We start from the raw sequence: 16127 nt of genomic DNA, 5'->3' as shown, positions 1-16127 counted from the left end.
TTGATAATCAAAAGCCATATCTATTTAAAGTTACAGTACTTGTTAACAGTTATTGTACACCGATTGCATGGGCCAAATAACGCCCAAGAATAAATTCTCATTCATTTTCCGTGGACCCTTTTGATGTAGAAATACTAAATACTAAAAAATGACTACCTAATCTACATAACTCATATGCTGCTGCTTCTGGTGGCAAACTCATGCACCAAGGGATGCTTAGATTGCCATAGGAAGAGATCTAGCCGAAACTTCCTGAGGCACATAACAAAATTTATATTTCTATTATCATACATGTCTCTTGGCTTCCTTGATTGCTTTCAAGTAAAAGGGGTAGCTTCAGTTATCATCATTGCCTTCATCTTTCAGTGTTGTTGTATTTGGACCATCATCAAAACCTGAGCTAGGGGCAAGCTCATTCAAATCAAGGAAGCGTCGCTTTGCAGTGCCCTCAACTTCCTGACCTGGGCTACTGGCTTTTTCAGGAGGCTGGTTTTGGTTTTGTTCATTCTCCCCTACAGCAGGAGATTGGTTGTTTTCTTCTGCAGGGTAAGTAACAGGCTCAACTGCTTTGGTTTCTTGTTCTTCCTCGTCATTGCTGTCGGAGTCTTCACTTTCCATCATATACTCCCCATTCTCAGTAGGATCTGAGTGATCGTCTGATGCATTGGACTTGTCGGATTTAATGAACTCTGTTTCTGAATCAGATATCTCGTACCTTCGATAATTTATACGGCTTTTTGTTGTTGCCCTCTTACTGCGTCTTAGACCTGATTGAATCTCACCCACAGACCTGAGTTTAGTTTCCTTCCTAGTACGGCCTGGCAGTTGCTTGATTTTACGAGGCTTGTCACTATCCTCACTGGCACTCAAGGAATCTTCGTCATCGTCTTCTTCATCTTCAACATTATCTTCATCCCAATGATATTCTTCATCTCCTTCAGACCCAGAGCTACTAGAAGCCTTCTTTCTCTGCTTACGTTTCTGGAGATACTCTTCATCATACACGGCTTCTCCAACAATATCATCATCGCTGTCATAGTCAGCCTCATTATCCGACAGTGCTTCAACAAACTCTTTCTCCGAATACCGTTTAGGCTTCTGTCTTCGCCGATTGCTGATGTGAAAATTATCAGTGAAATAAGATACAAGTCATCAGAACAGATTTGAAGGGAGAAAAAACAAAACTACAAACCTTCGATCCAAGTCCAACATGTCAGTTTGATTATCTTCCTCCATATCATCGAAGTCAGGTGATTTTGGTGATGGCATGCCAAAATTCAGGTCTTGAGGGTCATGTGAAGGACCACTCCATTTACCATTGGTTAAAGCTGCATGTTTTGCTCCTGCTTCTCTCCTGGGTATAAGTTCTGGGGATGGTGGTTTCCGTCTGATAATGAAAAAAATATGCTATGCCGTGAGTACAAAGCATAACAGATGCACATGATTGGCCATATGTAATATCGAAAGATAAAAACACATCAAGAACAGCCAAAAGGAGGAACAAGAGTGTAAGATCAAAAGAAGAATTCCATACTTGGTTATCTTAATTGCTTCACTGATGGATCGATCGTAATCATCTGCAATGACAGCGATGTCAAAAGTTAGGTCAATGTAAAATCAGCAAATACTGATACTTAAGAAATAAGTTAACTTTTGTCCAACCAAACAGAATAAGGTAGTTCAGGTGAAACTTGTTATCATAATAATAGCAAAACAGGAAGCTGAAGTATAAAGTTGCATCCTGGATGCACAATGAAACCGTCAACTTACTCTTGTTCAGATTGTTTTACCACTGTTCGTCACTATCGATGCACAGTACAGTTACAACAAAGCTTAGTGATAATGTTACTTTTATTCATTAAAAATGTGATATGGGGTGGGGGCGGGAGGCCGACCATGATAGCTATGCAAAATTCAATGAAACATTTATTAGATCCAACGACTCAATGAATGATCCAAAAACCCAAAGTCAGCCATCAGAAAGCCCCACTAAATTATCCCTGTACTTGCAAATCAGAAGCCCGCCAGGTCCATGGGGAAAACTTTTTAGTTCTGCTAAAACCAGACATTCCTAAAAATGAAATAGATAATGGTTATTCATGCTACTTGCCCCAGAAGGTACCTAGGGTCCTAACATACCCACAACAATCAACTGCAAAAATAGTGAACTCTCTAATATACTCGAGCAGTTCATGCAAAGGAAAGAAAAAAAATGAGGAAAATGAAGAGGCCTACCCCAGCTGTGAAAACAAAATGCAAATTATGATAAAACTTCTTACCAAAAGTGTAGGTAACAGGTTTTCTATCACGAAGTGAACGCCCAGGGGCAAGCCCATCAACACCCAAGAAATTATCAAGAAGAAGAGCTTGTCTGTGTTGTTTTTTCAGCAACTTCTCCTTTCTCTGCACAAGATGGGCCAATTTTGTCAGTTAAATGCTATCAAGATAAAAAGAAGAGCAAACATGAATTCAAGTTCAATTCTCAGAATGCCCCATCTTAATTTTCTCAACCCATGCCACCCATAACCTAAAAATGTTATTGGGCCAGTAAACAATAAAAAAATAAAGTACCCTGTGAACTTTCTCGATTTCAGGGAGCATGTCTATCTTCACCTTCTTCCCTACAGATGCCTCCGTTCTGTTTTTACTTGTGAAAAGCTTCTCCTGCGCAATCAGATGAATAAAGCAAATAAGATGAAGCTCAACTAAAAAAAAAAGGTTGCAATCTTTATGAAAAAATGGCAGAGTTAGGAGATTCTTGTATTATTTCCCTTACTTTGGAGATGGAAAATAAATAAATAAATAAAGGTCAATGCTATCATCTATCTATATATATATATATCAACATTCTTGGGTCTTTCAGAAAACAACATAGAAATAGAGGGAGTTGTAAACCATACGATTCAAGTAGGGTAGCCAATCCCACATAGTGGGAAAAGGCTTAGTTGTTGTATCAGCATTCTGAATGTTTATAATGAAACTATAAATAATATTGGTCAAAGGTTAGATCATTGGATGGGATTGAACAAGACAATAGAAAAACCATCTTATCCCATTAAATAATTGCTGCAGTTAATTTGATCTCTCAGGTTCCCAACACTGATGAAGACTTTCAGTCTGAACAACAATTTTAAACTAAACTACCACCCCCCACAAAAAGGAAGCTTAAGGTACAGTGATAAATATGCCATACATTTTTTTTCTAATGGAGAGTTTTCTTTCTTTTTATAAAGTGCAATTAAGTAAATACAATTTTTCTAATATACTAATTTGTACTCCAATCCTTTTTTATAAGAAACAAAAGGGTGTTCTATTTTTTCCCTGATTATAAGAAAAATAGACCCACTTTAATATGTATTAATTGCTAGTTTTCTTTTTACACTTCATTTTGTGAAATCCATTAATAAGGCACCTAATCATTTCTCATGCATTTATTGGTCTATTAACAATACAAGTTACACCTCAGTAATGTAACCACTACTTAAACCAATTAATTTAAAGGCTATTTTTGGAATAAAATTGAAATTTATAACATTATTAATTAAAACTAACTTAACTATTTTAAAGGACTGGAGGGAGTATTATAAATATGAAGTACTTAATACTAATAGCACCAAATTGCACCCTCAGACTCCTTTATGTTCTCTGTTGCATTGTGTCTGTGCTTCATGCATATTGTGGCTGAGATTGCGGCCTTTCATTGACAAACTCTGCCTATAGCAGGACTCTGAACTGGACAAAGTTCCAGTTTTGTCTGTCCAACGTTTTGCCATTGTCTGCTCATTTTTTTAGGGAATTTTTCTGATTAATTGGAATCATAAGGACTCTAGGGTTGGAACCTCTTCAACCATCAGAAAATCCCACTAGCCACACACGCTGTTTTCACCTTGGTGTTCTTCTCTTCCAACCCATTTTCAGACTAACTCCCAGCAGCTGCCAAGCATTTTCAGGCTAAACATGTCCTTTTTCCAGTGGCCCCAGCCTCTGGCCTCTGTTTTCAGGTCTTTGATCCACCACCTCTGTTTGGTATGACTTCTTCCTTCTCAGGTTCTTCCTCTTTTGCATATTTCTGCCCATCTCTGTTTTGCATAGGTCTTATATATATATATATATATATGTATGTATGTATGTATATTTTACGTAGTCTTTCCTTTCTAGTTGATTATACCTGTTACCTATTTAACTATAGTTTTTGTTTGAGTACATAATTGTGCCAGAGCACACAAACTTGTTAGACAATTTTTATTAGTTACTTGTTATGCTCCTTTAATTTGTCATTGGCTCAGTTTTGGCAAGTTGCCAACCACTGTTGTTCTATTTCTGGCCATACCCACTTCTCTGCTCCAATTTTGCTGTTTGATGATTGACTTGATAATTGTGCTTTAGATTGAAGGCAGTGTTGTTAATGGCGGAAAGCTAAAAATCCGCCATAAAAATATGGCGGATGGCATAGCGGAAAATGACGGACGTCATGGCGGACAAAAAAAATTATATATATATATATATATATATATATATATATTAACAAAACAATAGATAAAAAATAAATATAAAATTAAAAAAACAATGGATTGCATTCAAATAAACTAAAAATGTTTCGTGAGTTCCCACAATAACCAAGTACCCAATATCAAATAAACTCATTCAAGAGTTCAAAATAACAAAAGGATAAAAGCATAAAAAACAGAAAAAGGGGCGTCAAACAGAAAAAGATCATAAAAAAAGGGCTGAACAAAATAAAAAGGGGGTGAACAGAAAAAAAAAAAAAGCACAACCAAACATAGAAAAGGGGTGTCGCAAACTGTAGCGCCAACAACAGCAACAAAAAAAGAAATAAAAAACAGAACCACGATTGCCGTCCGTCGCAGACTATAGTGCCGTTGCCGCCGTCTGGTCGTCGTGTGCGTGGTGCTGGTGCGGGGTGCCATGTTCGCCGTCGTGGTGCAGGTGCTGGGTGTTGGCGGGCCGCATCGCGTTTGCGTGGTGCCATTCCTGCTTGCGCTGCTCACCCCTTTTGCATGCAAAAATCGGGTTAGGGTTGGGTCGGGTCAGCCCAACACCTATCTCGCAAAAAACAAAAAAAAAACGCAATTCCGCCATAGCTATGGCAGCCGCCATGGCGCCGCCATCTGCAACCCGCAACGCCACCGCTATTTGGTGGCATTTTTTCAAATTCCCGCAACGCCATTCCACCATGGCGTCACCATGGCCGCTATTTGATAACACTGATTGAAGGTGATTGTAAGCCTATACTTGATTTCTAATTATTAATGATCAATACATGTTTGATTTTGGTTAATTTAATTTTGTAGTATGAATTATTCATGGTGTATTCATAATACTTGGTATAGTGACCATCCCATTATTCCATTATAGTATTTTTGGGATCAGCAGGATAGAAAACTATGATTAAATCTCATAATTCAATGACAGGCAAAATCTTTTGCAATAATGTGACTCACTTTCACTTGGTTTTTGTTATTATTAGGTTTGATCAATAATTTGTGAATCTAATGGGACAATAATTAACTTTGGATGTTCTACTAAATAACAGTTTCCTATTCAATAAGTTCACTTATAACTTAAGTTAGGGTTTTTAAATCATAATAAAAGTAGTATCAATTTGTGATTCATTATCTAGTTCAAAACTTATAACTCAAAAGTCCCAATTCACAGAAAAACACTGAACTGTTAAAACATAGCCACTGAACATAGATAGATGAGCTTCAGTAACTTACAGAAACATCCTGAAATTCATCAAAATTGGTAGCAACTGTTTCCCACTGGTAGGTTGTATTAGAAAAAACCTGGGAACCTCTTGGTTTCCCTTTCTTCATTTGAACCACCTCAGTTTTCCTTATTTCCCGATACAACCTATGACCAATAATTTGGTCGTCTTCATACCTGCACTCATGTGAATAAAAAAGCAAAAAAAGACAAACGTACATTAACTTTCAGATATGACACTTCAAATTTTGAACAGGTTGAAGTGAAAGCACATGTATATTACCAATAAGAAATTCCGTGTGAATCACCACCAATACGCTCCTTACGGAATGTTGAAAGTGGAATGCCATGTTTGATTGATCTGTCAATGTAACCTCTGATATCTTCTTGCTGCAAAATACTAGTCAAGTTTAATCATGTACATTACCAAATGGATGATCAAAGGTAAGATATTTAATTCAGGCAATGAATGATTTGCCCCACAACTTTCCTTCACAGATGCACTTAGTAGGTTTTTATCTATGGGAATTTGAGTACCTACCTGCTGCACTGCTCCCCCCCCCCTTCCCTTTTCAACCCCCGAAAAAGTTATTGCAAAATATGGGGGCCTAGTAAGACACAATAGCCATTGGCCCCCTAACTACTACATGGCCATGCATATTTTATTACAGACAAACTATTGAGGCAGAAAATCACACCCTTGTTAAATATGCAAGCCCAAAGAACCACTCAATGTGAGAGACAGGATAAAATAAACCTAAAAAGGGTGGTTGCAACTTGAACACAAAAGCAACCAAGCAAAAATAGTGAATAAAGGATAAATCTCATGCATAGATCATAATGGCAGTTAATTCACTGCACCTCATGAATAGATTGCATAATTTTCAAAAACCAAGGAGAGTGGTCACATCCTAGTATCCTACCATACTAACATTCACCCATTCAAGGAAAAGGAATATAAGAAATATAGATACACAAGCATTAAATAGTAAAAGTACCTCAACACGAATGTCACATAATGCTTTTAGGATGATCACACGAACCCCTGGATCAAGTGATTTATATACTTCAACCTCCGCTCTGTCATGTCATGTCAGCACAACATGAGACTTGGTAAACACATAAAGCGGATTTTAGATATTGCAAGCCTAACTGATTACTTACCCATGTGAAGCAACAATAGGTAGATCCCCATCGGCAACCTGCATTTGAATTCCATTTTCATATTAGCTCTTGAAACTACGCAATGTTATATTATTCTGAATTATCAGCTAGCTGAATAAAAAATGTCTTATTACCCAGTGCCACCAATCTCTCAATTTTCTGCATAACACAGTTATCCAAGTATCACGTGAAAGTGCCATTCGCGTAATGGGAGGAATTGCCTATAAAAAGATGAATTGATGTTGTTATCAGACCAGCAGCAACTTTGCAAGCTTGTGACATTGCATACAGAAGAAAGTATTCACTGAAAATCAGGGTAAAATAATATACATTTATTATTAGTAGGAAAGTAGAATCTGATTTTGAGGAAACAAACTACCCTCTCATGTGTTTATTGTAATGACCACAATATAATAGAGCATCCGTTGTGTACTCAGACACATGGTTTTCAGTCCATTATTATACCTTTGTTTTCTCCTATTTTAACAGTATTGATCTTGCAGAGGAATAAATTTGAGAGGGATCAGTTCCCATAACTATGGCTTAAAAGACAATGACACTTAAACTGCAAGACCACTTAATATTAAAAGGCCTTGACTTTCTCTCGCTCATTTAACTATATCTACCTATCCACCCACAAAAGAGACTGAGTTTTAATCCAATTTTAAAAAACTTAAATTAGTTCAAGTATCACCAAAGTTTTGCTTAGCCACTCTGCGCATAACACAATAGATGAAGCCATGAAGGACCAGTGTAAGTATAGACATTGAAAGAGACAGAGTTCATTGCATTACTGCAGCTTAAAATACAAAACTTCACGCACCTCTGCAAGATCTGGATGATGAATAACATTAACAGCCTAAACTTTCTCACTCCCCAGTCCCCACTATCTGTTTATCACTCATCAGCCTATGTAAAAGACTCAGCAAGATTGATGTCATTATAATAGTCAACCAAAAAGTTAAATTTCAAAACAGTTCAACAACCACTGTTTTGATCAATTCATCACCATCTACAAACACATTACGTCAGGAACATGAAGAATAAGAACCACCTCTAATACAAACACTTTCTCATTGTAGCACAGGAGTTTCAGTACAGAGCTATTTTACTTAATAATTTTCCAACAACATTAAATCTGCTAGAAAGCTATAGTTCATGTCATAAACTTTGCAGCAAGAATTAGGTACAATGAAGACTTTTGTCTCAAAAGTTCTGAGAATTCTTCAGAGTAGGCCTTTTCTTTAGTAATTTCTGTGATGATGCCTAAACACTTTTATAAACAGTCCAGCAAATTATACTGGAATAATGATCATGATTATCTTTGAGATTGATTTGAACCCCAGAAAATTAGGAATAGGGCCAACAAAGCTGAAACCCAGTAAAAAATATCCACAGGTACATTTGGAAGTTGTAACCGTTTGATATAGCATATTACTTTGTACTTAGAAACAATAGGAATAAATGAACAAAACTTAATGGTTGCACACTATCCTTCAACAGTGAAATTGGCTTCTAAACCAGAGCAGAGAGCACACCCAATCAGCAGAAGTCCCCAGTTTAACACTGATGCACATGAAAGGAACAAGTGAACAGAACACATTTATCTTTTTCAAAAGGGGAAGAAAGGGTTTCTCATACATGCCACAAAATCTTCCAATCAAGTACCTGCTTTGTGCTTACGAATTTCTGTCAAACATTGAACTCAGTAGCAAAGCAATCATGTCAATCTCCCAATATTATATTGGTAAACCGTATTATGGCCAGGAGTCCATCAAACAAGTAATGTACTTACAAACTCCACATTTGCGGGTGTTCAGTTTTCAGTTCCTTCCATCATTTCCCAGATTCCAAAAGTTTCAACCACCCCATCAAACAAGAAATGTACTTACAAACTCCAAAAGTTTTCAGTAATGTACTTACAAACTCCACATTAGTGATTTGTACCCAAGTTTATCATTCAGATTCGACCCATTCTCTTGGAAAATTTGGACAAGTTCTCACCTTCGTCATTTTATTTACATTCCCAAAACATACGACTAGATTTAAGCTTACACTAACCAAAGCAAATGCCCCATTGCACAATCTATTCTCTTTCAACCACAGCACCCTCCTAATACCCTACACTAACAAGAACTCCATTTCATAGCTCCGAATTTCTCTCCCACCCAGGCAACGGCACACTCAACAAAACTAGCACAAAACTACAACTTCAAATTCAAGACATGCAGCCATAACCAAAACCACTGCAAATTCAATAAAAACACACCAATGCAACATCCAACAAACTCCTAACAATAACAAGAAGCACAATACTAACACAACCCACAACGGCTAGAACTTAAGAATTATCACCCACATTCACAGAAAAAAGAAGAAATGCAGTACATACACAAAAACAAACCAATGGAGGAAAAAGAATAAAAAAGCACCAACCTTTAGCAAAGGCATATGTATATCACCCAATGTGTCATTCGGGGTGAGCAAAGCCGTCTCAAACTCTTCAGCCGAAAATTCTACTGAAATATTCAAAAGTGGCCTAAACAGCTGCAACAACAACAAAAACCTTAGACACAGAGAATGAATGCATAACAAACCCAATGAAAAGCAAAAAGACAATATTTTCGAAGCTCACATTCAAAAAATTGAGTATTGAAGCCAATTCCCACATGGACCGGAGGTTGTAGCGCGGCAACTGCACCGGCGGGGGCGGTTCCACCAGCGGCGTCACGATCTTGCTGCATTGCTGCAGCTTCGGAGACGGCGGCGACGGCGACTCCTCGCGGCGAGGCTCCCTCCTCGCGGCCTTTGGCCTCGCCGGCTGCGACGCCGCGTAGAGGCGTGCAGCCGTGCGCATGGTGCAGGCTCGGGAGGGGCGGCTCCGGGTGGGGGGGCTCCGGGTGGGGGCGGGAGGAGCAGCATCGGCGGCGGTGCTGTTGGTGGTTGTGGCGGTTGTTTCCTCCTTATACGAATCGGGTTCCGGCGAGGGTTCGGTGGTGTCTTGTGGGGGAGATCCTTGGGACATGGTGTGAAACAGAGAGATCAAAAGGGTTTTAGGTTAAGTACGGTGGGATTACGTGTAGAGGACCATGGTTGGGTTCGCATTGAAGGCGGAAAATCAAAGTGAAGAAGGAAGAAGATCAAGGGTTGTAGAGAGAGAAAGGAGGAGAGAGAAACACTTCTTTCTTTTTTCTAGAGAGAGAAACAATAAATGTTGGAAGAAAAAAATTTTGAGCAGTGTTTTTTTTTTTTAAGGTACCGAAGTTAGGGACACAAACCCTCAAATACAAAGTCTATGTGCCTATGTTGTTGTTCTGCAAATATAGGATACTCAAGGAAGGAACCAGAGAGAGATGGATTTTGGAGAGGGTCAGAAACACAGTACTAGGAATTTGGGTTTGATTAAATTGAAGGTTTGATTTTTTATTTTTTTTACACTTATTTGGTAAAACTGTTTCTGTTTTTTATTTTTATTTTTTAATCGTACGGTTGTTATGTTTTTGTTTCGGAGTTACACAGGTAATTTGATTTTGATTTTCGTTGTTTTCTAATTTAAATTTAAATAGCAATAATTTCTATAAACGAAAGGAAAAATAAGTAGTATTGTGATTTATGTATCACTTGTTTCTACTTTCTATTGCCAACTCCATGTCCGATTTGACCTAAGCATCCTCGAGTGATGAATTTCAAATGCGGATTATGTTCCCCTCTTTGGCTCAAGGATTACGGAAACCAGGTTGCATTTTGCAAATTCATTACTTTATTGGTATATAATTAAAAACTTGAAATCTCACACACACACACACAACACAAGTTAATAAGGACCTATATCAAATTGGCCGAAGATATTTACTTGAAATTCATTTTGCAAACTCCTTTTCTTATACGCCCAAAAAAGAGGAAAACACGATAATAATATATATATTCTAAATAAGTGAAAATCTTCGGCCAATAATTCTGGCAAGGTCTAAAAAAATAACTGTATGGGTGCAGAATTATGGTAGACCCATAGTCTATAAGGACCTATAATCATATATCAACAATACACGGTACACTTAAATCGGAAAATCTCTAACATCTTTTCACCTATACGATAATAATCAACTTCTATTTAAATTGGGGTGAATTTAAATGCTAGGGAAAGGAGGGGAAATAGAGAAAAAAAAATTCGCTTGAATACATATTTTTCCATATAAGTTAGTGTTTCTTCATATATCATCTCTATAATTTATTTATTTTACAATTATTTTTTGTATGTTGATTTTTTTTATGCCCTATTGTTCTGGTATGTTAGAAAATTCAATATCGCGTAAGAGTTAAAACTAAACATAATTTATAAACATCATCCCTTAATACATTAAAACGCTTTTTAATAAGGGTAAAATCATGACGAGTCATTAATACCACCAAAGTGGACAATTTCTTAGATGAGATGACTCTAATGATGGTTGAGGCTTTATTTCTAAAAGCTAAAAAGTCTCACATAGCTCAAGAGTTAAGAAAGATGATAGTTTATAAACACATTTTAATAAAAACAAAATCGTGATGGAGTACTAAAGGATATAATACTTCAAATGAGGTGACTCTAATGATGCTTGAGGATTTGAGGTTGGAACACCTACCATAAAATCGAACTTCATTACAAAATGTTAATTTGCTAACATTATGACAATATCATCATGTGTCACTTTAGCAAAAAAGTATCACATCATTAGCATCACGTTGGTAATAGTGTTGTGTTTGAATAACCAATCATAGTAGATAGGAGTGAAAATAAGAACCTACAATATAGCTTATGTAAGGCATGGCCTAACTTGTTTATTAAAATAGATTTAGACTTTTAAAAAAGTCTTTTTAAGGAAAAAGGTCAAGCTTACATACTCAATAATTCCTTTTTGTTGTTGTTAGTAATAACTATAAATTGGAAACATTTTTTCTCTTTTTCACAAAGCCTAAGCTAGCCTGAGTTTGATATGTTTTCATCCTTAACAATAGAGCTCCTATAGACATAACATAGGCTCGTATCTTTCTCATCCACATAACATTTTCTCTTACTCAACACTCATACTTGCAACTATTATTCCCTTTGCACTTACATTACTTTGATGTACCAATCGTATTCACCATTAGTTGTTGTGTTGTCATTAGTGAGTCATCATTAGAACCAACATACACCAACACAACAACAAACATGGTTATAGATGTGATAAGTGATGTAATAAAAAAAATGAAAAGAAAGGTAAAAAAATAAAGTGAAAATGAGATGAAATAGAAAGTTGAGTATATTTATAAACAATCTTATCATATATCTTATATTTCAAAATATTCACCAATTAAGAAAATTCACATTTTGTAGATATTATTTTATAATATTTTTCAAATATTATAACTCACATATAATCAAACTTTATAAATAGTTTATTGGTAAAAATATTATATTGCACACTACATGTCCTACTACTCAATTAATTCATACCATGAATTAAGTCTTTAAGTACATATGCTATCAAATAATCCATACATTTTTCCTCATAATGGTCCTTGTTTCAGACTAAGCTTGTTTCTTGAATCAATGTGAAACAGTACACAATGAAATGTTTTTGGTACATAGTTATGTTAACTACTCGGAGAAAGAATTTATCGTTTATAATGGTCTTAAGCAGGATTGTTTCATCTCCATGCATTTGATGAAGATTCAAAACAGGAAGATTGAAGCAACCTTTTCTCACAATGAACATATAGTTTTTAGAAGTCTATATAAAGCAACTTTCAAAGAGGAGGATTAATACAAAACTATTTTATCAAACTCTAGAAGATACCTTTCTTGCTCCTTAGACAAAACACTTTGTGCTTAAACAACTCATTCTTTGCTTTGCAAAGTTACTTTTATTATGCTAAACTTTCATATTCTCAAATTATAAATTAATCATTTGTAATTTCAAACATTTATTTGTTTGTGAAAGTCAAGAATAACTTAGTGTTAAAGAATACTTGGGTTGACAATCATGGGTTAGATTGTTATTGGTTATAGCTAGAAGTGAGATAGAGAATACTTGTAATCTTCTTTTGTTAGTGAAAGCCTTTTAAGGTTGAAGGAGAATTAAACATGACTCAAGTTGAGTAAACAAGTATAAAAATGAATGTGTTTTAGTTTTTGCTTTCCTTCCACATTTTCTTTTGGATGAAAGCTTTTAAAATTTTATTATTTGTGAAAAACTTTGCGAAATATTTTTAAAAAAAATTCAAAAACACATTGTTGAACCCCTTTTAATGTGTTTCCTTTATTTCTAAAAATTGAGATCATTGACCTTTTAAAAATGAGACACTTAATGCTCATTCATTAATGTAAGATGTCCAACTTGTGCTTGGGGGTATCTGGCTTCCATCAACATGTAAAGTGACAAAAGTTAATATATAAGGTTAGCATCTTACTGATGCACCTAGCTTTCTTATAGTGTTCTTAACACTTTTACGGTCTATCTTTGTGGTTCTTTTTTTTTTCCTTTTAAGTTCAATTCTTCTCCTTTCACTACCTGAAATAAAAACATTAAAAACAATTTTAAAATGAGAAAAATCCAAACCAAAAGATGAACAAGTTTAATCAAATGGCTTTTCTTTCTTATTACAATAAAGTACATGACTTTGAGGATAAATCTAGTGAAACAATTCACATGAATGGCATAATTTATCTAAAAGAACATCATAAAAATGGACAATAGAAGAGATTATCCGATAAACTTTCCAAATTTGTTAGTAAAAGTTTAAAACTAATTATAAACTATGTTGGGAGTTTTGGAAAGAGAAAAATTGACCCTAAACCAATTGCTAAGCCCATCTCCAACGGATGGTTCTTATTTCGATTTTTAAACTAAGAACTAATTCTTATAAATTGTTTACCATTGGAGAATGTGGCTCGGAGAATTAGTTTTTTTGTAAGAATTTAATCTCAAAAGAATTTAGCAAAAAAGGAGAGAAATTAACAATTTTGAAGCATAAATCAACCATCTTGAAAAATCAACAATCAATGTTCTTGAAGGCATGGACCAGAAACAAAAACCAAAACAAGCAAAAAAATCAGAAAAGCAAAAAAAAACAAAAAAAACTAGATTGGCATATCATCTAAAAATCATGCAAAGGAAAACCCATGTCCAAATTATCATAGGCACACCTTAAGTGGTCAATAATGGGAATTGCTTGGGGTACCCAACATTTTTGCTGGTACACCCAACAGTTTTCCAAAATACCGAAAATGTCCATATGGGTATTTTTGGTTATAAATAGCATATTAGGTTTTTCATTTCTGCAACGCCTTTTTTTCGTAAAACTGCACTCCCTTAGTGTAACTTGCTTCTGTTAGTTTCCTTTTCGGAGCGTTTGTTGTCTCCCGTGGTCTACGTGCATTGTTTATGAATATACGGTGAAGTTCAGTGGTTTTTCATCGCCGGAGAAAAAGGGATGCATAATTTTTTAAAAAAAATATACGGATGACAATCTGCATGATTCATACGGATTAACAATCTATATGAATAATACGGATTAGAAATTTGTATGGTCATACGGTATGGTTCATATGGATTAACAATCATATGATTAACAATCCGTATGAATCATAAGAATTGTCAATCCATATATTTTGAATTTTTTTAAAATTATAATTTATTTAGAATTTTTTTATACATTTAATTTATTTACAAAATTTGAGAATTAAACAAATTCGATATTTAATTGAATGTTGTATTTAAATATTTATTACAGTAATTAATAGTTAAAAAATTTGATATTTAATTGAATGATGTATTTAGATGTTTATTACAACAATTAATAATTAAAAAAATTTGGTATTTAATTGAATGATGTTTTTAGATGTTTAATACAGTGATTGAAAATTAAATAAATATAATATTTAATTGAATGATGCATTTAGATGTTTATTACAACAAATGCTAATTAAAATATTTGATATTTAATTGAATGATGTATTTATTAGAATTTATATGATATTTATTAGTCATTTTTTTAATTATAATATTATTTTTTATAATTGAATATATTAATGAAAATATGTAGTGAAAATGTATTTTGTGACTATATGATGTACAATACATTTTTTTAAAAATTTTGTATGGAGCTATATTTGTGTCGATAACAAATGAGGTGATTGTATACTTTTTTTTAAACGTTTTTTGTTTATCATTGAATTTGTTAAATGTTTTATTAAGATGGACAAAAAAAAGTGCAAGTATGATACTATCATGTCTGAAGAAGTTGATATGAATGTTGAAAATGAGCAAAATGCAGGCGTGAAAATAGAGCACGTTGATTGTTCTGATGCATTTAATACTTCTCGAGTATTTGTCTAATTTGTTGTTGGTATAGTAATTATATTACATAAATGTTCCTATACCTTCTTTGAATTGTGTTATAGTTATTTGCTACCCATGATAAAGTTTTATATTGTCGTGATAGTGAGGTCAGACATAAATATTAGTGTTAGAGGAAGAGTCTCATTCATGTTAATAGCTTGCGAAAGGAGTGATGAGTATAGGCCTAAGAAGAAGGATTTGGTTAGAACATGCATTGGCAGTAGAAAATGTGGATGCCCGTTTAAGTTGCGTGCGAAACCAATTTTGGGAGGAGAATGATGGATGGTGAAGTTAGTTTGTGGGACTCACAATCATGAAATGACAAAGTCATTTGTTGGACATCTATATGCGGGTCGATTGACTAAAGACGAGAAGATTGTTGTTGCTGATATAACGAAGTCCATGCTGAAGCTAAGAAATATTCTTTTGACGTTGAAGGAGCACAATGTCAATAGTTATATAAAAATCAAACAAATTTACAATGTCAGAAATGCTTACCGTTCTTCCATAAGAGGGAGTAACACCAAAATGCAACAGCTCATGATGCTGCTTGACCGAGATCAATATATTCACTGGCATAGGATGAAGGATGAAAATGTTGTACATAACTTGTTCTAGAGTCATCCTGATGCAATCAAATTAACCAATTCTTTTAATTTGATTTTTTTATTGACAGTACCTACAAAAAAAATAGGTACAAACGATTGTTGCTTGATATTATTGGTGTTACACCAACAAGAATGACATTCTTCACTGCTTTTGTTTACTTTGAAGTAGAACATCTTAATAATGTTGTTTGGGCTCTATATCGATTTCGAGGTCTTTTCATGAAAGTTGATGCACTCCCTAGGGTTATTGTAACTGACAAAGATT

The 16127-nt window shown here is 34.9% G+C and overlaps 1 protein-coding gene across 1 annotated transcript; it reads right to left on the bottom strand.

The window, feature by feature from the left end:
- LOC100816258 (DDT domain-containing protein DDR4) lies at positions 1–10317 on the bottom strand. Its single transcript, XM_003522306.5, has 12 exons — positions 9527–10317; positions 9328–9438; positions 7026–7112; positions 6892–6929; positions 6726–6807; positions 6011–6117; positions 5739–5904; positions 2572–2664; positions 2280–2403; positions 1535–1577; positions 1193–1387; positions 1–1114 (listed from the first exon to the last, which is right to left on the bottom strand). The coding sequence occupies exons 1-12, from the start codon at positions 9914–9916 to the stop codon at positions 337–339; spliced, it is 2214 nt and encodes a 737-aa protein (XP_003522354.1). The 5' UTR covers positions 9917–10317; the 3' UTR covers positions 1–336.
- Between the last annotated feature and the right edge of the window lie 5810 nt (positions 10318–16127).

Source organism: Glycine max, chromosome 4 (genome assembly GCF_000004515.6).
Source record: "Glycine max cultivar Williams 82 chromosome 4, Glycine_max_v4.0, whole genome shotgun sequence".
Taxonomy (NCBI): domain Eukaryota; kingdom Viridiplantae; phylum Streptophyta; class Magnoliopsida; order Fabales; family Fabaceae; genus Glycine; species Glycine max.
The sequence above is the reverse complement of the archived record's forward strand: the minus strand, read 5'-3'. Positions and strand labels throughout refer to the sequence as shown.

Excerpts from the sequence above, each read along its gene's own strand:
- LOC100816258 (XM_003522306.5), bottom strand. The coding sequence starts at position 9,916 with ATGTCCCAAGGATCTCCCCCACAAGACACCACCGAACCCTCGCCGGAA. Across the intron at positions 6,118-6,725 it reads TATGTGACATTCGTGTTGAG|CAAGAAGATATCAGAGGTTA; the intron begins GTACTTTTACTA and ends AGTATTTTGCAG. Across the intron at positions 2,404-2,571 it reads AAATCGAGAAAGTTCACAGG|AGAAAGGAGAAGTTGCTGAA; the intron begins GTACTTTATTTT and ends CATCTTGTGCAG.